Raw genomic sequence first — 24,723 nt, 5'->3', positions numbered from 1 at the left:
GAATCAAATCCCACCTCCCCTCTCTGATTTGCAAGCTCTCCCATCCTCTGCCCCAGGGATCTCTCTGACATCATCTCGTACCCCTCACTCCCCTGGCTCCACTCTGACTGCCTCTCTGCTCCTGACTATACCAGGCTTAGTTTGGCTTGTGGTTCCTGCAGGCTCGTGCTGTTTCTCTCCCTGGGATCTTTGTCCCCCAGAAGTCCGCATTTTGTCATTCACCATTATGTCAGAATCACCTTCTCAGACAGGCCCTCCCTGAGCACCCAGTCCAGGTATCTTCTCGTCCTCCGAGGCCAACCAGTCTCTGTTACACTCTTCACTTTCGTTTTCTTGGTACACTCATCTCAACCCACAGTTCTCTTTTTCACGCTCGTTCACCTGTCTGCCTGTCTCTCTGTGCTGGAACACAAACTCCAGGACTCCCAGGACCTTATCCATCCTCTGAGCACAGCAACCCAACACAGGGTCTGGTGCAGGAGAGTTGATTAAAAAATACTTGTTGAAGGGATCCCGCAGAGGTGACCCACAAACATGAAGACAACAGAGAAGATGGTGTCCAGCTCTTCTGTAGGACTTCCACATAGGGTCAGTCCTTTGACCTGCCTCCACTCCTTTCCCCCTTTCCCTGAGTTCTGTGGTTTCCCTCCTTCACCATCTCAAATCAGAGCAAAGCCAAACAAAACCACGCATGCATACAGACCTTCCTCTGTCAACAACAAAAAACAAAACCCCAAATTTAAAAACCCCCAAACACCTCTTTACTCTGTTCTCCAAATATTCCTTTATTCCTTCTGCTGTCTGTATTGTTGCCTCTTCTAGAAAGCTTCCCTGGATTACAGAACTCCTCCCTGATTTTACTTTTCTTGACATTGTTAGTCTTTATATTTATCATTCTGAAAGACAATACCAAATATCAATGACCTACACTCTTGGTTGCCCTATGTATGTTTGTCTTTTCCAATTAGATGATCACTTCTGGATGGACAGGAATCAGCCCTAATCTTTATTCCCCCCCAGTAAATACTGGTGCAAAGCCAGTATCTACTAGGCTTTTAGTATTTACAGGCTGGGTATTTTGAACATCTTTATTTATTTTTTAAAGATTTTATTTATTTATTTGACAGAGACAGACACAGCGAGAGAGGGAACACAAGCAGGGGGAGTGGGAGAGGGAGAAGCAGGCTTCCCGCCGAGCAGGGAGCCCCATGCGGGGCTCGATCCCAGCACCGTGGGATCATGACCTGAGCCGAAGGCAGACGTTCAACGACTGAGCCACCCAGGCGCCCCGAGCATCTTTAAATAGCCTGGGGACCTTTGATAGATTGTAACATTGACTTGTGTTGTAGAAGTAACAGGGAGAAGCAACAAATACTAAATCCCAATACGGTCTGGTGTTTATTCTCTTGTAGTATTCCATATAAATAATTACCATTTCATTTAGAAGCTGTTGATATATTTTAACTGTTTTTGTGATATCATTTAGTGTGACATGGTTATATAAATTATCTGATGTCTTATGTTTATTTAAGGATAGCTTATATCCTGTTTATAAATATGGCTTTATTAAAAAATTAAAACGTAACTTCTCTAACAAAAACCTAGATCTGTTAATGTTAGCACTGTCAAAAGACTTCCTTTTTTGGCCACAGGAGGGCACTGTTGCCAAACAAAAGATGTTTTTGAGGTTGAAATTTAATAAAGGTTTAGATTAAGCTCTTAAGAAGCATTTATCCCACTAATAGATTAAAATGGCCAATATTGTCTGCAGTGGGTGTTACCTTGCCATGCAATCCTGTCACAGCTGAATTTGCTGTGTATATATGTCCATGAGCTGTATGTTACCGATAGCTGAATCAAACTGTTTTTCCTAAAATGCTCTGTGAGTCATCATTACAGCTAAGGCACCTTGCTGGGCTTCTAGTTGAACTATATTAGTTTACGGGTGAGGAATTTAGGGCTATAGAAATGAAGTGACTATTCATTTGGGAGTGAAACAAAAGACTTACATTTATTCATTTATTTAACCAAGCATATTTAACAGCCCTGATGTGCAGGGCATTATGTTAGAGATGACGGTAGAGGAGAAATAAGATATCATTCTTCCCATCAAGAGGTTTAGATTCTGGATGTAAGTCAACAGATCCCGACCCCGGCCCCCCATCCCCCAGCTAAGATAATAATGATTAAAGTGGTAGAAGCATTGTTACTGATATTTACATACAACTTTATTAATCTTCTTTATGTAGAAGTTCGATCACATCACATAAAAACTTTTTAGGTAAAAATTCAAGTGCGTGTTAACTTGTGGGCAGCCTTCAAAATATTCTTATGTTATAAATAAATAACATATTTATTATGTTAAAATCCTTGGACACTCTGTTTTGATTATTTGAAAAATGAGAAACGAGAGGAAAATTTCCAATTAAAAACTGGGCTAATTAAAAGAAATAAACCCTCTCTGCAGGAAGGATAATTGGGCCTTGAGAGATTTATGGCTAAATTGTCATTACTGTTCACATTTGTTCAGCCCCAGACCTGGGCGATTTCACTTGGACAACAAGCTGTGGAGTCATGCTGGGTGTCCCTGAATTTGGTAAGTGCATCTTATTTCATGTAACTTGCCAGTTTGTTTTCTCTGTTTTATGTATATAGGCTCTCAATGAACCATTATCACTTAGTGAGGATTGCTTGTGTACTTTTCATGGTCACTGGAAGGCTGGAGTTTTTCTTCATTAACAAAATGCACTGTTTGCCCATAATTCCACTAGAAAGGATTGTGTCACAGCACTTAAATAAAGATGCTGTGTGGTTTTAAGGAATTTCTCAGTTCTTAAAATGACAGTGTGCGAACCTTATAAAAACACAGCATGTCTATTTAATTTATTTAAATCATCTCCAACTGGAAGAGCCTTTTTAAAGAACTCCCTACCACCTAATGTGGATGAGATGGTACTGGTAACACTTGAAATTAAAATGCCATTTATAAAATTCTTTAATATTTAATAGACACGGTTATTGTCTATAATGGCTCATTTACAACTTGCTTTCATATGTTGTAAAATGGCTCAGTAGTAAATTCTTCATAGATGTTTTTAAGCGAGCAAATAAAAAAGCAATTTATGACATGCGTATACCACGTTTTTGGCAGAAAAACGTGTCCAGTTTCACATATGATGGTGAACATACTCTAAATTACAAAGTAATTCCACGCATCATGTGATAATTATAAATGATAACCCAGCGAGACATCAACCAGGCATTAGTGTTTGAAATATATTCACATAAGCGTCGATAACCTATTAAATACATTTACCTTCATCAGCCTACTCTTAAATAGAAGAAGCTCATTAATAATGGTTTCAGAATAAATTTGTCAAGAGAGGGGTTACCTGTGGTTTTACATATTTTTGTGGAAAAGCTGTTTGAAAATTTCTAGGAGACAATTCAATGTGGTTTTTTTTTTATTTAAGCACCTGGAAATGGAAACATCTTTCCTCATTTCTGCCTGAAGAAATGATGAATTATTTTATGTAGGCAACTTCTATTTCCAAATTTCCATTGTTTATCAGACAAGACATCACCGAGGGAGATCATCTTTTAACCTGTTTTCCACTCATAACCCCCCTTCCTTTTTTTTTTTAACTCCCCCAAACTTAGGTCCCTAATTCAGGATACATTTCTCACTTATGTCATCTTCTGTCTTGATTGAGTAGAAATTAATGTGGTAAAGTGATTTACCACAATGTCCAAACTTTTAAGGGTGTCACCTCTCTTCAATAGCTGGAAGAATTTTTCCACCTTGCACCCTGGTACCTGGGGGCCTGAGAACTGGAGTCACCAGGCCATCCCAGTAGATCCCACTGTGGGAGGTCAGTTGGACGGATGGTGAGTCTGGAAATAGCTAATTATTCAAATGTACCCACTCTGGAGGTGGCGCAGGGTAGAACCCGGAACTCTCTCCTGCTAGTGGGTGGGTAGGAAAGGACAGTGCTGTTAAGTAGTGCAGGGACCCTTTGCTTTGTGATTAAGGGAGAATCTGCCGTGTTGCATGTTTGTAGAAATGCTCTCCCCCTGGAGTTTGTCAGGAAATGAGTCTGAGTGGATGCATGGACAAAGATCCACTTTTGTTTTGTTTTGTTTCGATGCTGAATTCTTTCATTGAAATCAACAAAAGTAATTTAGCCTTTGTGTGTGATGTTCTGGTTCTGGTGGGTTTTCTCTGAAATGTTTTAGAGGAGTTCTGATATGAAGTATGGTTGTTTCCCATATGTTTGAAAAATGGCAGCTTAAGCACTCAAGGACTTTAGAATTCTTGCATGTTTGGTCTTAATTTGGAAAATGACATAAGCCTTTAATAAATCTGCAGCAAATCAGAACCCTGCAGCAATTCTGAATCACTGTTTTTCACCAGCTTTGCAGAGATGAAGCAAAACTTATTTAGGGGTTAATATAATACCTCCTCGGCTCCAAACTCTGCTCTGCTTGCAAATTCACTCCAAGTGCCTATACGAATTTTTCCGCAAATAGAATTCTCATCTTTAGGATGCTGATCAATGTCTTGAATTCCCAAAGATAGATTTATTTTCAGTCTATTTACTAAAGCATGAAGAGGGACTAATACTTTTTGGAAATAATTTTACAGGAACTGAAACAGTAGGTGCCTTGGTGTCAGATGGCTTGAGTTTGAATCCTGGTGTAGCTGCTTGCTAGCTGAGTGACCTTGGGCAAGTCCCTTATTCTGTCTATGCCCTACTCTCCTCATCTGTATATCAGGATATAAGTAAATACTACTATTAAGTGAACTAATATTTTAAAGTGCTTAAGAGAGGGCCTGGTACTATGTGAGTGGTTTTTAAATTAGCTTGGGGGACACCTGAATGGCTCAGTTGGTTAAGCGTCTGCCTTTGGCTCAGGTCATGATCCTAGGGTCCTGGGATCGAGTCCTGCATTGGGCTCCCTGCTCAGTAGGGAGTCTGCTTCTCCCTCTCCCTTTATTCTTCCCTTTTGCTTATGCTCTCTCTCAATAAATAAATAAAATCTTAAAAAAAACCCCCAAAACACAACAAACAAACAAAAAACAAATAAGCCTGGGTGAATGCTCACAGAATTTAATTAACCGGAACATTCCAACTATCAACTCTCCTCATTGTTTAGGACTGGTAACAAAGTCTAAATAATTTGTGTATATCTTTTGAATTGAAGGCTGCTAATTAGTTATTTAATGTCTTATTTGACACAATTTCTGACTTCATGAAAAGTTGAAAGAATGGTATGAAGAACTCCCATAAGTCCTTTACCCAGATGCACCAGTTACTCACGTTATGCTCATTTGGTTTTTAATTCAGTCATTCACTCTTCCTCCCTTCCTTCCCCTTCCCTCCTTTCTCTCTGTTTTTTTCCCTCGGAATCATTTGAAAATAAGGTGGAAGCCTTTGTTTCTTTATTCTTAAATATTTTAGGGTGTATTTTTTAGTAATAGGGACATTCTCTTTCTTATCTACAGTATGATCAAAGTCAGGAAACTTAATGTTGATACAACACTGTAATTTATTCTGCAGACTATATTTAGAAATTATTAGTTGTCCCAATAATGCCCTTTAGAGCTGTGTGTGTGTATATGTGTATGTGTGTATGTTTGTGCAAATGTATATATGTGTGTGTGCAGTTTATTCTGAGGAAAATTGTGTGTGTTGTATTTTTTTCTGGTCCCAAGATGCAGTGTATGATCACAATTGCATTTCGTTGCCATGTGTCTCTGCTTTATTTGAAACCATTCCTTAGAGATTTTTTTTTTGTCTTTCATGACCTTGACACTTTCAAAAGCAATTACGTTTTAGAATGTCCCTCAAATTTGAGTTAGTCTGATTTTTCATCCTGATTAGATCTAGCTTTAAGGTCATTGTGTCTTCTAATTCTAAAAGGAACTGTGATATTTCATCCCTGTAAATTTTTAGACTGAAAAGATGAGGAGGAGCTTGATTCTTTACTGATTGACATGTGTGCAGTGAGGTGGGTGTAGCAAAACCAACAAAGATATTCTGAGGGTGCTTATCTACAAGTAAATGACTGTATTCCCAAAAGAATAATCCCCTTAGGGAATTCAGCATACTAATGGTGAGGACAAATAGATCAAGAGAAAAGAGGTAAAACCTCACTATTTCCTTGATAAAAAAAAATCAAGTGTCGGCAGAATTCTTTCCTATGTGCAGTGGAAATAAATTAAACATCACAAGAATGGTCTCCTCTGGCTGGGAACCTCAAAGTTTCTTGGTACCAGGAAACATAACCAGGCATTCTGCTCTTCTGTTGGAAAAGAGTGACTGTCCCTATACAGTACCAACACATTAGGGGAAAGATGAAAAATGTAGCCTGGCATCTAAATGCTGAGTCTTTGAAGTTCATTCTGAGAATGACTGGACGCGTGAAAACATTTGTATTTTTTTGAGAGAGAGAGCATGAGTGGGGGGGGGATGGGAGGGGCAGAAGGAGAGGGAGAGAGAGAATCTTAAGCAGGCTCCATGCCCAGCTTGATCTCACGACCCCAAGATCAAGATCTGAGCCAAAATCAAGAGTCAGACGCTTAACAGACTGAGCCACCCAGGTGCCCCAGAAAACATTTTTTCTTAAGTCTAAATATGGGTGGTGTCTTTCATCATAAAAAACACTGAGACTCTTTAAAAACAAATGAGTATGGAAGCACATGGATAGAAATCACTGTGCTATGGCTGGGAAACAAAAGAGAGAGAAATGAAATGACTGGAAGCAAATGCTTTTGGTGCCACGCACAGAATTACTGATGGTCTTGAATGCACTCAAGTTCAGAAGTGACGAGAAAGAGTTAATCCTTTTAAGCCAGTGCCTAGGGTATGCCCTGGGAAAATCTGACCAAATGAGTTACTGCTCAGCCTAAAATTAAACTCCTGGCTCCTTGTCTGGCATACAAACTATAAGATCACATTTCTTTTCACTGATGGATCCATTTTTTAATGAATTGAAAAAAGAATCCCCAGTGGTTCCTTTTGTGTGAAGAAAACAAGATAAATATTAGCTAGGAAAGGTCATTTTGGTTTCCAATATGTGGGAAGTTCATTATGATGGATTCTGATAAATTATACTGTGTATTTCTTTCCGATAACGGAAGGTCACACTGTGCCCTTGGGTGGACATCAGGACAAACATACTTAATAAAGTTGGAGGAGGTGGGAGATGAACATTTTCCAGCGTTTTATTTTTACCCCTGAATACGTTATATTTGTATAGTTATTCAAAGCCACTCCTTCTTGAGCTACTCACTCAAAGCTCACTCTTTTTCCTTCGGCCCCAAAGGAGTGGGTCTGCAAGTTCATCACCTACAGTATTCTCTGGGCAAAGTTGGGTAGTTATCTTCAGGGGAAGATACCTAAAGAAGAGAAAAATCTCAGTTGTGCTTTGTGGCAGATTTGTAATGGGTCCAACAGGATTCTAAAGTAACTAGACTGTGTCACAGGATCATTTTAATCTCATATTTGCAACTTTAATATTTACCGATGCACATCATTATTTTTCCCCACCCTCCACCACTGGGAGGGATGTTTTTAACTTAACAGTGTTAAAAACGGTGTCGTTTCATGGTCCATTTTTTTTTTTCTCTTGAGATGTCTTTGGTTTGGAAACATCTGAATCCTTCTTGCAAAAATGATTTTGCTGAGTAGAAAAGTCCTTTTGGGTCTGTGCATTAAAGGAGTGTGTTGAATGTTAATTATGGTATTAACAAGCATTCTTTGTATGTTGATGTGATGTTTTCTATTGGAAAGACTTTTCTCTCTTCCTCCCAAAAACATTTTTCAAAAAAGATCCTCACAGAGTGTTTAGCAACATCTACAGGTTTATTATCTCACAAATCTAGGAATTCAGATCTTCATGCTGGCTTTTCCACTGCTGTGTGAGCTTGGGCAAGTTGCAGAATTCTTGGGAATGGACCATCTCCATTTCCATTTTCATCCCATTGTTAATGACATGGGGAGAATGAAATTTTGCATCATGAAGGTTGGGGATCCTCTGTCAAGTTTGGAATGCCTTTGCTGCTGAGATAACTTCTACTTTAAATTTGTATTCTGGGGGTACCTGGGTGGCTCAGTTGTTGAGCGTCTGCCTTCGGCTCAGGTCATGATCCCGGAGTCCTGGGATCGAGCACCGCATCGGGCTCCCCGCTCTGCGGGAGGCCAGCTTCTCCCTCTCCCACTCCCCCTGCTTGTGTTCCCTATCTCACTGTGTCTCTCTCTGTCAAATAAATAAATAAAATCTTTAAAAAATAAAATAAAATTGTATTCTGTTAGCTAATCCATGATGAGTTAATGAGTACTGGATTCTGTGTCTTTTCTCCCCCGTATATTAGGACCTCTTACAAATGTGGATGCATCTGGTTGCCTACCATTGTCCTGAAACTGCAGGTTTCATGGTAAAAAAACCCCATTATTCTGCTACTGGAAATCTGTTTGATTTCAACATTAACATGCTAATGACTTCCTGTCCTTGTTGTTTCTTAAATAGGTCTTTCCAAGCTAAGATAATTTTTTGGAACTGCAGAAATTGTTGGCCCTTGCTACAAATGGGAATTTGGAGTTGCTCTGAAATCCATTCTGAAATAATTGTGCTTGACTGGAACCAAATCTTATGAAGTCACCAAGGTAAAATGATTTTAAGAGACACCTAGAGATGGTTTCTTCATGAAGCATTGAGAATTTAGGAAAATGGAGAATCCTAGAGTTGACAATCCTTTATAAAATGTTTCTTTTTACTTTGAATTTTTGAGTATTTTGGGAATCTTAGTTTTTCAAGTTTTAGTTCTCATTTTGGAAATCATTTCTGTTTGTAAAGCAGTGTTTTGACTGTTTGGTAGGGTGAAAGGTGAGATTTAAAGATAAACCAATTTTGTTTTACGTTTGAGCAAAATGTTCAAGGGGGAAGAAATTGAAGTTGAAGTATTATGGTAGATGTGGTAGGTCAGAAGTCCTTTGACTGGGGGTCTGGATTATTGGCCACAATAAAGAATGATTGCTGAATAGCTATCCAGTTGTCCCCTGGCATTTTCCAGACAGTGATAGCTATTGTAAAATAAATGCCTGCCCTAGGCCCTGGAAGCTTCACCCAGGAACCTGGTACATAGAATTGTCTATGTACAAAGACGGATCAGGGATCAACCCCTCAGGTTGGAAAGGCTGTCCTTGACACTTCGGATTTGGGGTTTGTTGTTGGGATCCAACCAGGAAAACAGACCATTCTGATAATGTGGGACAGAAGGAATTGAATTCACGGAACGGATGTAAAGGGAGAGTCAGAGAAGTCAAGCAGAAGACATGGAGGCTGCCTAGAGATAAGGAACGAGAGGAAGCTACCACCGTCCCCAGGGCTGGTCAGACAAATGAAGGAAGTAGTGTTTGCCAGCACCTAGGGGTAGGGGCCCTCAGTGAGAGCTAGAACCAGAGTGGGTCTTCTGGCCGGAACTGGCACCATGCGGGAGAGATGGCCTCTCCATAGATCCTGCCCAAGATGGAGAAGGTGGGAAGAAATACCCCTACCCTTTTTCTTCCACCCTCCAGGCTCTAGCTACTGTCTCCTATTGGTTAAATCCAGCTGATTCAGGGGCCTGGAAAATGCAGCCCATGGGAGTGACCTAGGGGAAGGGAAAAGAATGGATCCAAGGGCAAAACAGGCCCGGGAGGGGATGGGCTTCCTATATGAAACCTCTTCCTATGACATTTTAATGTCACGGCATGGTCTTTTATACCTCAGGATGGGTCTTCTCTTGAGGATGGGTCTTCTCTTGAGGATGACTCCATGGCCTCAGAAGGTAAATTATGCATATTGCATACACCATCTTCTGTTTGAGGTGGACGGTAGTAGATGCTATGATGCAGAAGGATTTATTCCCTCACTATCCAAAGCCCCCTTTTGGAATGAGGACACACCCAACTGAAGAAGATGACCTACAACTTCTTTGAATTATTCTCAATTCAAAGAGTCAGTTTCCTAAAATTACCCATCTTTTTAAGGGCAGCTCATATCCAGTGATGGGTTAACAGGGAAGTATAAAGCCTCGGCCCCTCCCCCCAGCGTGGGACCACCGAGAAGGAGCATTCCAGCTTTGGAACTCTCCGCTGGGTTATCTGAGGCCTTCTGTGCTGCCTCCTTCCCTCCCTTGCCTTCCCCTTCCATAGGTGATATCCCTGGACTACCCCTTGATTAACCTCCTGCTCACCAATTCCCAACCTTGGGACTCAGATCATCTCAGATATACTCTCCAATTTGTTAAAACCCTTCCAGACAAGTTTAGGTGATATAGGGCCTGATAAACAGATGGAAACTGCATTTCAGTGGTACATTAGGTAGGAGAGATTATAGATCACCCGAAAGACCTAGTCTGAATTTGGAGACTAAATTGGGTGGGGCTTTATGGTTAGAGGCAGGGGAGCCAATGCACTAAGCAGAAGAAAAGTATTTAATGATACTCAGTGGAGGGTAAAGAATTAAGAAGCCAATAGGGATCTGGGCATCTGGAAATTGGATTAAGAACAAGAAGGTGGGTTTCAGAACCAGATTGAGTGTGATAGGTTTATTAACAAGGAGAGAGAGCAACGTGTACTCGAGGTTCTCAGCACCGTTGCTCACATCTCAGAGAACAGATGGTGGATAACCTGGACTGGGTAGGGGGGATGCTGGTCTGCAGGTCAATCTGGCAGCACTGGGGAGTGACAGCTGAAGGAAAAGACAGTGAGGGAGAGCACATTACCTTTGGGTAATGTTTTCTTCATCAGAGTCTGTTTTCAGTGATATAAATCTTGAGATTAACTTGTGTGATTAATCACTTAAATCAGTTAGACTGAATACCTAGTTGGACCTTTGTAAACCACATATATGGATAAAATTTTTTTTAAAGATTTTATTTATTTATTTGAGACAGAGAGAATGAGAGAGAGAGAGAGAGAGAGAGAGAGCACATGAGAGGGGGGAGGGTCAGAGGGAGAAGCAGACTCCCTGCTGAGCAGGGAGCCCGATGCGGGACTCGATCCAGGGACTCCAGTATCATGACCCGAGCCGAAGGCAGTCGCCCAACCAACTGATTGGATTGTTTGCCCATTTTTGGTAGACAGAGTTCTAAGATGGTTCCTAAGATTTGTACCCTTCTGTGTGTACGACCTGGGTTATTTCCTTCCCTTGACTGTGGGCAGGTTTGTGAATATGATGGGGTTCACTCCTGTGGCTAAGTTATGGTTATATGACAAAGATGAAGATGAAGGGATTTTGTCATTGTAATTAAGGTCTCAAATAAATTGATGTTGAATTAATCAGAAGGGAGATTATCCTGGATAGGACTGACTTGACTTGGTGAGCCATAGCAAAGGACTACACCTTTCCTGACAGAGGAGATTCAGACTGAAGCAGCCTGAAGAGGGTCCACATATGTGGCCAAGTTCAGGATGCCACATCTCAGAGCTGAGAGCAGGTCCTGGCTGATAGCAAGAACACAGGGACCTCAATTATATGGGCCTATGGAAATGGATTTTGTCAACAGCATGTAGGTGATTAGAAGCCATTATTTCCCCAGTTGAGCCTCCAGATGAGGACACATCCAGATGACATTTTTATTTCAGTCCTGTGAGTCCCTGAGCAGAGGACCTGGCTAGAATGTGCCAGACCTCTGACTTAAGGTAACTAAGAAACTATGGAAACCATGTCCATATTTTTTTAACTTCTGAGTTTGGCAATTTATTTGTTATGTCAAAACAGAAATTAATACCCCATTTATCTGATTCCTCAAAATTCTCCCTTTTGGGGCCACTAATTGCTGCAAACTGGAAGCCAAGGTGCCTTATTCAGCCTGCAGATGTGTTTTACTTGGTCTATTTTGTACTCTGTTTTTTTTTAAATTTTTTTTTTAAAGATTTTATTTATTTGAGAGAGAGAGACAGAGTAGAGGCAGAGGCAGAGTGAAAGGGAGAAGCAGACTCCCCACTGAGCAGGGAGCCTGATGTGGGGCTCGATCCCAGGACCCTGAGATCATGACCTGAGCCGAAGGCAGACGCTTAACCGACTGAGCCACCCAGGCGCCCCTGCACTCTGTTTTAAAAATAAAACAAATTGAATTAATTGCCAACATATAAATTTGGGTAAGAACCTTTATAACAATGAGATCAATAACTAATATTGGAGTTAACAACTGGAATTTTAGAACATTATGGGTGGGACAGAGCACTTCATCCACAAATTTAGTGTATATAGAATTTTGAAACTACATGCTTTCCCTACTTAGTAGTAAATAAATAATCAGTTCCCTGAAATGACAATATAATTAATGGAAGTTGATCCTTGAACAACACAAGGGTTGGGGCACTTGACTCCCCATAAACTTAACCACTCAGAGCCTACTGTTGACTGGAACTCTTACCAATAACATAAACAGTCAGTTAACACATATTTTATATATTATATGTATTACCTACTGTATTCTTACAATAAAGTAAGCTAGAGAAAAGAAAATGCTATTTAAAAAAAATCACAAGAGGGATGTCTGGGTGGCGCAGTTGGTTAAGTGTTCAACTCTTGGTTTCAGCTCAGGTCATGATGGCAGGGTTGTGGGATCGAGCCCTGTGTCCAGCTCCCTACTCAACACAAGGTTTGCTTGGGACTCTCTCCCTCTGCCCCAGCCCCTCAAATAAATAAATCTTTAAAAAAATCATAAGAAAGAAAATACATTTATAATACCACAATGTATGGTAGAAACTCCATGTCTCAGTGAACTTGCACAGTTCAAACCTGTGTCCTTCAAGGGGCAGCTGAACTCATACCAAAGCTCACGTAGACCCATGTATTTTCTTTGCCACTTTTTGAACTGCTCCCAGGGTGTCTATCTCCCACGTGTACAAGATGAAGCTGGGGAGATGGAAGGTGGTGCTTTGAGAAATTAAAGCACGTGCAGGGCCTTTGAAGCAGAGAGACCTGATGTTCCATGAGTTTGGAACAACTCATGTACGATGAGTTTGGAATGCTCAGGATTTCCAAGGCCAAGGGCAAAGAGAAGCCAAGACTTTGTGTCTCCTCTAATGTTTAGTTGTTCAAAGATGATCTTAGAACCTTGTCTTGCCCTGGCTGCTTCAACAGCAGACTGAGTCTCACATCAATGAACTGTATGATACCTTTCAACAAGATCTATTTGACTAAATCGTAAGAGGCCAAAAGAGAAGGGTGGGGGTAGAACCTGTTCTCTGGAGTATGATTTGGGTGCTAGGTCCCCAAGGCTGTGCTTTTCCTCAAGCACAGACTCAGGGTTCTGGTTGAGATGCTGCTCGTCTCTGGTTGAGACCCTTCCTTCCAGGACTTCAGGAGATTTGCCTCTAGTGATGCAAACAGGAATCCACATATATATATGAAGGGGGTTCCTTTGACCCAATGTGGTGAATTATATCATAGACACCACGATACATGTGCCAGGCAGAACCTAATATCACTGGAGTTTCAAATGCCAAGCTCTCTGTCCCACTTTGCTTGAAAAAGTTAATTAAAAAAACTAGCAAACAAAAGTTAATCTAGTTCTATCTAATTTCCCTATAATGTCTAATTAGTGGAGATGTCAACTATTCTTCAATTAAAAAAAATTGAGGGGAGAATGCACTTTTAAAAAAGATTTTATTTATTTATTAGAGAGAGAAAGAGAGGCAGAGGGAGAGAGAGAGAGAATATCTCAAACAGACTCTTCCCTGAGCACGGAGCCCGACTCAGGGCTCAATCTCATGATCCTGAGTTCATGACCTGAGCTGAAATCAAGAGTTGGATGCTTAACTGACTGAGCCACCCAGGCACCCCGAAAATGCTTTTTTGATATTTTCTTTTTATTTAATTTCTTTCAGGTTTTTTTGAGAATAGTAGACTACACATACACATTTGTGAACTGAATTTTCTTTGAGCAACTGTTTTGATACTGTCCATCTGTATGAAGTTAAGTTTATTTAGCTGTATTGATATATAATTGACACATGACATTGTATATGTTTCAGGTATTCACTGTGCTGATTTGATACATATATAAATTGCAAAATGATGACTACCATAGTATTAGCTACCACCTCCATCCTGTCACATAATTACCATTTTTTTTTTTTTTGTGGTGAGAACATTTGAGATCTACTCTTCGCAACATTCAAGTATATGATAAAGTGTTATTAGCTATAATCACCATGCTATACATTAGATTCCCAAACTTGTTAATCTTGTCACTTTTTAAAAAAGATTTTATTTATTTGAGAGAGAGAGAGAGAGAGAGAGAGAGAGATCACAAGCAGGGGGGAGGGGTAGAGGGAGAAGCAGACTCCCTGCTGAGCAGGGAGCCTGATTTGGGACTTGATCCCAGGACCCTGGGATCATGACTTGAGCCAAAGGCAGATGCTCAACCAACTGAGCCACACAGATGCCCCAATCTTGTCACTTTTGATCAATATCTCCCCATTTTTCTCTCCTCCCAACCTTTGCTAACTACTACTCTATTCTGTTTCTCTGAGTTTGTCTTTTTCAGATTCCACATATAAGTGGGATCAAACAGTATTTGTCTTTCTCCATCTTATTTCCCTTATCATAATGCCCTCAGAGTCCACCTAAATTGTTGCAAATGACAGGATTTCCTTTGTTCTCATGGTTGAATAATATTCCATCGTATATACATACCACATCTTCTTTATGTATTCATCTGTCGACATCCATATGAAGTTAAGGTTACTTTACATTCACCTATACTTGCCCATGTTCCTACCAAACTTTGAAACTGATAATCATTTATTAATGTACAACCAGAGAAACCAGGAGAAAACCCTCAGGCTAAGTGTGACAATTTCTGTGGTTTCTTTGAGGTGTAGAAACCATGTATATTTTATTTGAGTCCAGCTCTAAGTGTGTAGCTTTCTAATTTCATGATATAAAATATTATGTTACCCCATGTTCTATGAGGATAAGTCACGTGACACAATGGGGCTTCATAAATAGACTTCTCATTGAAGCTCATCGCTAACTTGGAAAACTCGTAATTATAAAAAGCGTTCATTGGAAATTGAGTTAATGCACAGTGGGAATCAGGTTTCATTTGCCTTCAGTGTTCTTGGGGGGAAAGAAGTCCAGCGCTGAGCATCTCTTGCGTGCTGTTTTCCTCTAGTTTCCCCCAGACCATGCTTGAGTGTCTGCCGCAGAACCTCACCTCACTGAGTCCTCACTGACTTGTGTCCTGCTTTCTTTTCAGGATGAGAGTCTATGCTAAATCAGTGTTGCTGTCACACTGGGTCTTTCTGGCCTATGTGTTAATGGTGTGCTGTAAGCTGATGTCCGCCTCGAGCCAGCACCTCCGGGGACACGCAGGTAAGCCCTTTAAGCTCATTATGCACCACAGAGATCAATTAATAAAACCCTTTCAAATGTCAGAGTCCACATTTTAGACACAGGTAATTGACAAGAGTGTTTGATGGTGTGTAAATAATCAGAGGAAGCCTGAGATACATCAGAGCAAAGCAGTTCAATGGTTTGGTGCTAAGAGTGTTTTCTAGACATTTTTTTTTTTAAAGATGTTTTCCAGGGTTTTTTTTCTCCTTTTCCTTTCCTGAGTACATTTCCATTCTTAGAGTGATTTTTCTCAAAGAATCCTGGAAAACCAGCAGCCCTTTCTTTGCATATGTATTACTCCTGTAACTTCCTTTGAAGGCAGGACATCTTTATTGGTAAACTTAAACACTTCCAGGGCTAGAGTGAAGCTGTCAGATAATCTAAGACCTTTTTAACACGTGTGGAGAAAAGATGGTGAATGATTTAAAAACATAAAGAAGAAAGAAAAGGAAAAAAGCAGTGGTAGCTGTAACCTGGGACCTAAAATAAAATGTGTCTAAAGTTTTAGAGAATCATTCTCATAATTTCTCATGAGACCCTTGTCTATACTTGGCTTCTTTCTAAAAAAAAAAAAGATGAAAATAATTATTGAAGTATCTATGTGCAGGTGCGTGTGTATGTGTGTTTCTGCCCACCCCTCCCTCCTTTCCTTGTTACATCTACATTTAAAGTGATACAGACTTGGAAACTCCCCAGTGAAATGTGTTTTCCTGATAAATTCATATTTGTTTGTGGACTCATGGCCAAATAATTAATTTACTGTCATTGCTTCAGTAATTTGAAGTGTGGCAATGACAGGCTTGCTTCGACTGCTTGGTGAAAAAGTGAATCTTGAACCGTCAACCAGGTATATGTCCCAGTCATAAATTCTGTCTCCCACAGGTCTAATGTATGGACTTTATCAGATATCCTTACCCTCAGACATATAGCAGGCAGTGCTTTCCACTCAGTTTTTCTGATATTTTAAGGTGAAGATATAATATGAGGCTTACAATGACTTTAAAAAATCTCTCACGACTCATTTTTCTCGCCTCAAGTGGGAGTTCAGAGAAGACGAGAAAAGTAATTGAAATTTTAATGAATCAGCATAAAATCAATACCATTTGGCTGCTGTGAAGTGCCTACAGCTAGTTGGTCATTGCACTGTGTATCTTTTGATGAGCTTGTTCTCAAGGATAGAGAGTTTGAAGTTGTTAGTCTTATCTGTTTAATTCATATCTCTTTTCTTGGGTGGAGGTTGAGAGTCCGCGTAGCAAGCAGGCAGAGCATTTCAGTGGGGCAGGTTATCAAGAGCAGATTTCCAGACTTCCAGGAACTCGGCTTGAGAGATTGTGTTGAAAAGTGATTAAAAGTAGAAGGAAACAGAAGACATGACTGAACCTTCAATTTTTATCCATGTGGCAATCTTCATTTCTTTGAATTTAGAAAAGGCACCAGCATTGGAATAAATCTAAGTTAAGATTAGAATTATATACACAAGAAATACAGACAATATCTTCTATATAAGTGGACTCAACAGCAATCAGGACAGCGAGAAGTCAGAGCAAAGCCTTGGCAACTCCTGCTCAAGGAATGACATTTTCAGCCCTAGAATTCTAGCTGATTTTATTTGGATTCCCAGCACATGTCCTTTGGCTTTGGGGGGATTCCTTCGGCTTTCATTTTTGGGATTTACATCCTTCTCACCCCTTGTCTGAACAACCCATGGAAGGAGTCAGAACTGGTTCCTCCCTAGAGGGGGCTCTGTTCTCTCATTTTCTTATCATGCGCGTGCACGAGTGCATGTGTATGATATTTGTGATACAGAAAGAGATTTTTTTTATGAAGTATTGGCTCACACAGCTATGTAGGCTGAGAAGTCTCATGATCTGCGGTCGGCAAGCTGGAGACCCGGGAAAGTCAGTGGTGTGGTTTAAGGGTTTGGGAACCAGAGAGCCCACGTGTACTCTAGTCCAGGTCTGAAGAGCTGAGCACCAGGAACAGTGAGGGCACGAGAAGATGGATATCCCAGCCCAACGGTCAGGCAAAGAACAAAGTCAGCTTTCTCCCACCTTTTTGTGCCATTCAAATGCTCAGGGGATTGGATGAGGCTCAGCCACATTGGGAGAGCCATCTATTCCACTTGTCCACCAATTTAAATGCTAATCATTTCCAGAAACACCTTTATAGACACACTCAGAAATAATGTTTAATCAGATACCTGGGCATCCCATGGCACAGTCAAGCTGACATATAAAATTAATCATCACACCTCTCCTTCCAGAAAAAAAGAATGTGTATACCAGTAATGCGTTTATGCACTTACATATCACTATGCCCCCTGTTTTGACTTTTTTCCCATTTAACAATAGAGTTTATACATCTTTTCATTTGAGCACTTACAGATCTATCACTCTCTGTAACACTGCATAGTCATCTATGGTATAGAGGTGCCATAAATGATTTGATCACTCCCAATTTTTGTGGACATTTGACTTGTTACCATATTTCTACAAATATGTATGTCCTGACTTCAGGTGAATTCGTAGTAGCGAGATCTTGAATTAAAGTGCACGCAGGAGTTATCAGTGAGAGTAGCCTAATTGCTGTAACCAAGAGACCAAATAGACATTATGGCTCAACAAATGGAGGTCTCTTTCTTTCTTTTCTTTTTTTTTTTAAGATTTTATTTATTTGAGAGAGAGAGAGAGAGAGAGAAAACACGAGCGGGGTGAGGGGCAGGAGGAGAAGCAGACTCCCCGCTGAGCAGGGAGCCCGACGTGGGGCTCGATCCCAGGACCCTGAGATCATGACCTGAGCCGAAGGCAGATGCTTAACCGACTGAGCCACCCAGGCGCCCCGGAGGTCTGCTTCTTGCTCATGTGTCCTGGAGGTGGGGGGTAAATATATCTGCTGGATGACCCTCCGGTACTGCAGTCTTTTTGGAACCCGTGGTGGATGGAAGTACTATCATTTTCAACCTGTGGCTTCCAAGGCTGTCCTAGAGCAGCCTCCATTCCAGCCAGCTGGAAGGGAAATGAGCGTGGAGGCTTCAGCTAGGAAGTGTTAATAAGCCGGCCGAGGCTCGGGCAGCCTCTCGTGCACTGTCCTGCCATTGGCTAGAGTCTAGCCTGTAGGCACGTCTTACTGAGGGGCAACTGGGAAACGCTCTAGTTGTGGGCACAGGGAGACCGGGAGAACCGGACCTTTGGTGAGTATCTTGCAACTTATGATGCAGTGCATTCACGTTTTAATTGCGCCAGAGTGCTCTTCAGAACTCTTGGACTTATTTATACTTCCACCAACTGTAATAGTGTGATAACACCCATTTCCCTTTACACTTATTAACTCTGGGTGCTTTCAAGTTTTAATTTTTTGCCAATCTAGCAATGAAGATGTGTCATTTGTATGGGCTTGTTATCTCTTTCTGACTGACGGGTCTCTTAATGTGCTGGTGGACTATTTGTTTTTATTTGAGCTATTGCATTCTTTATCCACTTTTCTGTTGGCTCTGTTGTCTGTTTATTTGATGATTGGCAAAGGTTTTTGTAGATTGAGGACACCGGAGCACTTTGACCATCCCTCTCCTCCTTCCTTCCCTCCTGCCCTGTGTTCCTCCCATTCTAGCGAGGCTCTGTATTTCATTGGGGGTGGGGGGGGTGGTGGTGGTGGTGGTGGTGGTGGTGATGATGATGATGATGAGAGGGTTGAGGACTGCTATAAATGTTCACTAATGACCTTCAGGGGAAGAAAGTCTATGCTCTTTACATGGCCATGTGGTTTTCTTCCTAGTATAGAGTTCAGCTGATGGAAAACTCAGGGTCAGAACCAGTGGGGTGTGGGGAAGTCTGTCTATACCTAGATGCTGAGAAACTGGTCAGGTTTTACTCCACTGTGGAGGTACCCAAGGCAGCTCCAGAGCAGGAGCAAGCTGCTGAGGGTTAACTGCAGAAGCCTGTGCATCAGTGTCCAGAAGGGCTCTTGTCACTCTCCCAAGGGCTTTGTGGTTCGTGCTGGCCAATTAACGGAACTGTGGTCCCAGGAAACCCTAGTTAATGTTTATTGGATGCTTTTAATGGCTCAGATTAGAAGAGTGGCTTGTTGATGGTTGCGTATCAACGAGGAGAGATTTCACAAGGGCTCTCAAAGATAAAGGGGAGGAAGGTGGGACTCACCCCCAATTTTGAAAGATGAGGTACTAGGTGTGGCTTGAAGTTTTCCTTTTAGTTCAAGCATTGAAAAACCAAACCTAATAAAACCCCACCTAATTTTCATAGCATAGGTCAGGGGAGTCTTTCTTTAAGGAAAATGGCTTTTTTAAACTTCCACGAGAGTCCAGAAGTGGTATTTTTAAGGAATTAGGAAACACAAAAGACCACCTGTGTTGTTTTTAAAACTACTTGAGGTAATGAGTGTGAGACCACGTGGACTTTTGAAGCCTCAAGCTATAGAAAAGGAGAAAGAATCAGTGGATGGGAGAGTTTCTCTTAAAAAGGAAGCCAGAGTAAACTCTGTTCTTTTTTTCAAGAGCTAGCGATTTCTTCTTTTGTTCTTTTTTGCTCTAAGTAGCACCGTTTCCCCGCAAGAGGGCAGCAAACATAATGCGGTGGAAAGATGCTGGCAGTTTCAGAAACTTGAGAATCCTGTGGAATTAATCCTGTGGGGATCTTTGCAAAAGTTTCATCTGATGTAGACGTGATGAGTTTGGGACAGTAAGCACCCCATGCCCTTGAGATTTAGTCATAGGAATAATTGGACACTCCAAAAAATTAATAATTTCCCCTTTGTAGATAGAACCAGAGCTCCTCTCCGGATGTAACAGAGAGGTAGGAACTTAGGTGCTGCTGGTTTGCAAATTCATTTCAGTGGTTCTATTTCCCCAAGGGAGCTTTAAGTATGACCTGGCTGGGGGTGTGTAAATTGCAGCAAATGCTGTGCTGTTTAGCTACCATTTAATATCTGTTTTGGTGTAAAACCTATGTAGTATATACTCTGTCCAGGTGTATGTAGGACCTGAAAAAATGGAACACACCTGGGAATGAAGCAGTAAAAGGAACCCAGTGTTTGGACTCTGGGGTCAAATATGATCCCGATTCTGCACATCTGGCTGTGTGACATTGTCCAGGCCACTTAACCTCTCTGAACCTGCATCATCAGCTGTAATAATGGAATGATCTCCCTGTTTACCTTATGAGGTTATTGGGATGACTGAATAAGACAAAGTAGACAGATGGATTAGCATAGTAAATATTCCATAAATAGTAGCTATTTATATGTTTAGAGGCATCCAGAATGAGAGGGAGTCTGGAAACGTTCATCTTTGAGAACAGTGGAGGGATGTGGGCAGGTACAGGGAGATAGATCAATGCCTGGAGAGGTTGAAGCTTTATCGTGTACAAGAGAAAAAGGCTTGTTTTTCATTGTTCTAAAAGGTGGACTGTAATGAAGAGCATTGCTTTATGAAGACTGATGTTTCAGCTCAACCCCAAGAAAGAAGGAGAAAAGGAACGTCTAACAAATAAGGCTTCAGCAAGCTGGGGACAGAGTGACCCGGAGGTGTTGGAAGCTGGGTGGATGATAAGAATTGTGACAGGTCTGAGATTTCACCCTACTTGCCAGCTAATGAGTTAGCCAGTCACAGTTTGCGGGGTGCTGGCGGGAGACTTGACGTGCCCGGGTCAGATACAGGGGATTTTATTTATGGCACAACGAGCTGTAGGAGCTTCACGTGTGCTTGGTTCTCCTTTTGTTCCTGGGCTGGCTATCTAGCCAAGTTGGGACTCAGTCTCTTGTTCTGTAAAGTGGGGACAATGAAAGATAGAAAGAGTCCTGTAAGGTTTGTAAGTAGGTGTCCATCACAGGCATACCCTGTTGGATTGTACTTTGTTTTATTGCACTTCACAGGATTGGGATTTTTTTTTTTTTTAACGGAAGTCTTGTGGCAACCTTGTGTCAAGCGAGTGTACGGGCGCCATTTTTTGCAATAGCATTGGCTCACCTCGTGTCCCTGTGTCACATTTTGGTAATTCTTGAAATATTTCAAACTTTCCCATGGCTGTATTTGTTATGGGATCTGCGATTGATCAGTGATGACAACTCACTGAAAGCTTGGCTGATGGTTAGCATTTTTTGTAATAAAGTATTTTCAAATTAAAATACGTACTTTTTTTCAACGTAACATTAGTTCACACTTAATAGACAACAGTATGTTGTACACATGATTTTTACATGCATTGGAAAACAAAATCCACTTGTCTTCATTGTGATGTTGACTTCAGTGCTGTGCTCTGGAAATCCACCTGCAGTATCTCCGAGCTATGCCAATATTCATGTCTGGAAAGTGCTTGGAATTGTGTTGGCATAGTTAGTGCTCAAAACATGTTAGCCGTCTTTATTGAAACTTGCCTTCTTCTTTGCAATGTATTCTATTTTATAGATATCTGTACTGTTGAAATTTATGAAACCTAGGTTTCCTGTTTTCTGTATTATAAATGATGATGAACACTTGAATTATGGTTGTGTGCTTTGGTGTGTCAGGGAGCAAGGATATCGTGTCCCCTCAAGGTCTTTCTACTTGGACTAAGAATTAAACTGACATGAGACAGATAAACAGGAAAAAAATCAAATTTAATAGGCTATGTATGGGGAAGCCATACAGAAATGGAAATTCCAAAGACAATAGGGCAAAATGAGGTATATATGTCATTGTGAACAAAGGAGAAGGGGGTAGCGGTCTGGGTCTTCAAATAAAAGGAATGCAATCCTCAGGAAGAGCAAAACAGTAGATGTTCAGTAAACAGATGTTTCCTGGGCCCCTCAAGATCACTGGGTCATGGAGGACTTGCATGGAACAGGCTTTGCTCTTCTCCCTGTCCACCTTACCCAGTTCATATCATAATGTAGTTACCTCTGATGATAGCTGTCTTCCTGAAGCAGATCTTCTATCAAAACTCTTTTTAGACAGTTGTCAGGGACGGTAAAGAACTTCCCTGAATCTGCTGGGTCTTGATTGCTTTGAACTCAAAATAACCTTTATGGGACAGTGGTCTGTCTTGGGGTGGCCAGCCCTTGGCCCCTACAGGTGACTTGTGTTCTTTTTAACTTAGGATAAACTGAAGAGTAGTTGTTGCATCCAAGTTTGGGCTCCTGTTTCTGGCCCCTATAATGGCTGAAATTTTATAGGAACCCTGCAGATACTTTTGATTGGATTGACTATTTTAGCCCTAATTTTCTGTGAGAAACCTCTTTCCAAGGTACCAGTTGAGTGGGGAAGGTAATTTCTACTACAGGAGTTTTTTGGTGAGACTCGAGTGCAATTTGTCATTGGTGGAAGCTGCAAATAATAAAGCTGTGCATGTAAGCTACTGTTTCTCACTTTGCAGGCTGAAATGAATAGTACTTAAAAACAGATGGTTTTGAAAAATGATTTGCCTGTACTGCCTGGGTTCTGACACTAGGGGGCAGGCAAGGCTTAGAAGAGTGCAATAGCAAAAAAACAAGCCTGGTCTAATGCAGTGTGGTCCAGTAGAGATAGGAGAGCCACATAGGTAATTTTCAATGTTCTATAACCACGTAAAAAGTAAAAATAAATAAATAAATAAAATTGGTGAAATTAATTTTGTATTAACACATTTTATGTAACCTACTGTATTAAAATATTATTTCTACATATGACCCTAGCCACATTTCAAGTGCTCCAGGGCCACACGTGGCTGGAGGCTACTGTAATAAACAGTGCATGCTCACAAATTGGGTCTTAAGAGTACTTTCTGAAAGATGAGAAGCAGAAGTTATTTGCGTTTTCATGGGTCAATCATAGGGCACAGTGTTTCATCTTCTTTTATTTTGGTTAATTTATTTTTATGTTTTATTTAGTTCTTCTCCCCCCCCCCCCAACCGCGAATGACTACTCCTAGATTTATGGAAAATGCCAGGTAAGTGGGGTTTGTAACCTTAAGTCATAAAGACTGGGGAAGATCGTTCCGTTTCCTAATCACTGCCTGTGCGATCATTCTTTGTAAGAGTGTACTTTAAGGAAGAGAGAAGTGTCAAAATAATTTGAAATAGAATGTGTGCGTGTGTGTGTGTGTGTGTGAGAGAGAGAGAGAGGGGGGGGGGGGGGAGAAGGCTCCAGCCAGTAAGTCTTGAAGTTACTCCCTGGACAGCTTATTTTGACCAATAATGGGCATTTACCCACCTGAGTGCAATCCAATGATAACGGTTTTAATATGGTTCCTTCCATAATTGTCCCTGTCTGTCCTCCTCCTCCACCCCTAGTGAATGGTTACTTTGTCAACTGTATAGATATAGCTCTACGTAGGCAACTCCATAGGATTATCCTCTATTTTATAAACAAGATAGGATTGTGGAATGGTCAAAAAGCCTCTGTTTTGGTGGTGATTGAAAAGGGCATCTCTATGATGATGCCTACTTAAAATTCTGGGGAGCTTTTACAGGATAAAACACAGTGCCTTCATCACAGCTATGTCACATCTGAATCTTGCAAGGTGGATCCCAGGTAACTGTATTATTTAATAGCTTCCTGTAGCCAAAGATGAGAACCACTGATTCAGAAGAAAAAAAAAAGAGAGAAATTTGACTCCAGCTCTTATCAAACTATAGTTTGGTCCAGAGCTGTTGAGTCTCTCTTTTAGTGTTAGTGGGCAACAGTTAGGCTGGGAGAGATCTACTTTCCCCCTATAAAGGTGCCCTCCATCTCCACTTTTTGGAAGGACTGTGAAAATACTCTGGCATAGCCATTCCTGGACGCTAAAAGCCTCTAGCACAAGAGAGTCCATTGACCTCCCTTGTTCCCTACATTATTTTTCTCCAGTGCCATCTTCATGGGCTTTTCATAATCTTGGCGTTTAATAAGAAGGGAAAAGAACAGATTACACAAGGTGTGAATATTTGGCTTCTTATCTCCTTGGCTCCAAGTTCAAGTCCCAATGCCATCGGCAAGGTCAGCTTTGCAAAATATCTGACAAAAGAGCCGGCTTCACATCCTTTTTCGAGGGAAGGAAGGGTTGTTTCACTGACCAGAGAGTAAAGAATTTCTGTTCCTTAAATGAACTTGTGAGCCATTCTACTTGGCAGAACATGCTTCTCTTGCTGCCCCTTTCTGAGTCTTTGAGGCAGAGTAGGTAAAGATCCACCTTTGAAGAGTTCTCTGGGTAGTTAGGAAAAGAATCTCCTTACCCTTGAGAAGAAAGTTCCTCTTTGTTCTTTCAAGCCTTGCACTTAACTCATCTAAACAAAGCTTACAATTTGGGGTTTAAAAAGCTACAGGTCAGTATCTCATCTGGATGTCAGTGGTGTCTAAGGAAATCAGAATCTTTTGTCCCA

The 24,723-nt window shown here is 41.1% G+C and overlaps 1 protein-coding gene across 2 annotated transcripts in view; it reads left to right on the top strand.

Moving 5' to 3' along the window:
* The window catches only part of TAFA4 (TAFA chemokine like family member 4), a 185,343-nt gene that overhangs the window by 37,651 nt on the left and 122,969 nt on the right, over positions 1-24,723 (top strand). The window contains exons 2-4 of one of the 2 annotated variants that reach the window (XM_073901770.1): positions 2,531-2,596; positions 8,533-8,669; positions 15,263-15,378. In XM_073901770.1, coding sequence (XP_073757871.1) covers positions 8,656-8,669; positions 15,263-15,378 — 130 coding nt within the window. In that variant the 5' untranslated portion in view covers positions 2,531-2,596; positions 8,533-8,655. The remainder of the gene's footprint in view (positions 1-2,530; positions 2,597-8,532; positions 8,670-15,262; positions 15,379-24,723) is intronic. The other variant, XM_073901771.1, reaches the window with a different exon arrangement.

The sequence above is a fragment of the Callorhinus ursinus genome, unplaced genomic scaffold (genome assembly GCF_003265705.2).
Source record: "Callorhinus ursinus isolate GAN/ISIS: 27379988/994484 unplaced genomic scaffold, GSC_fseal_2.0 scaffold15, whole genome shotgun sequence".
Lineage (NCBI taxonomy): Eukaryota > Metazoa > Chordata > Mammalia > Carnivora > Otariidae > Callorhinus > Callorhinus ursinus.
Note: the sequence above shows the minus strand (reverse complement) of the source record. Positions and strands in the feature narration are given on the sequence as shown.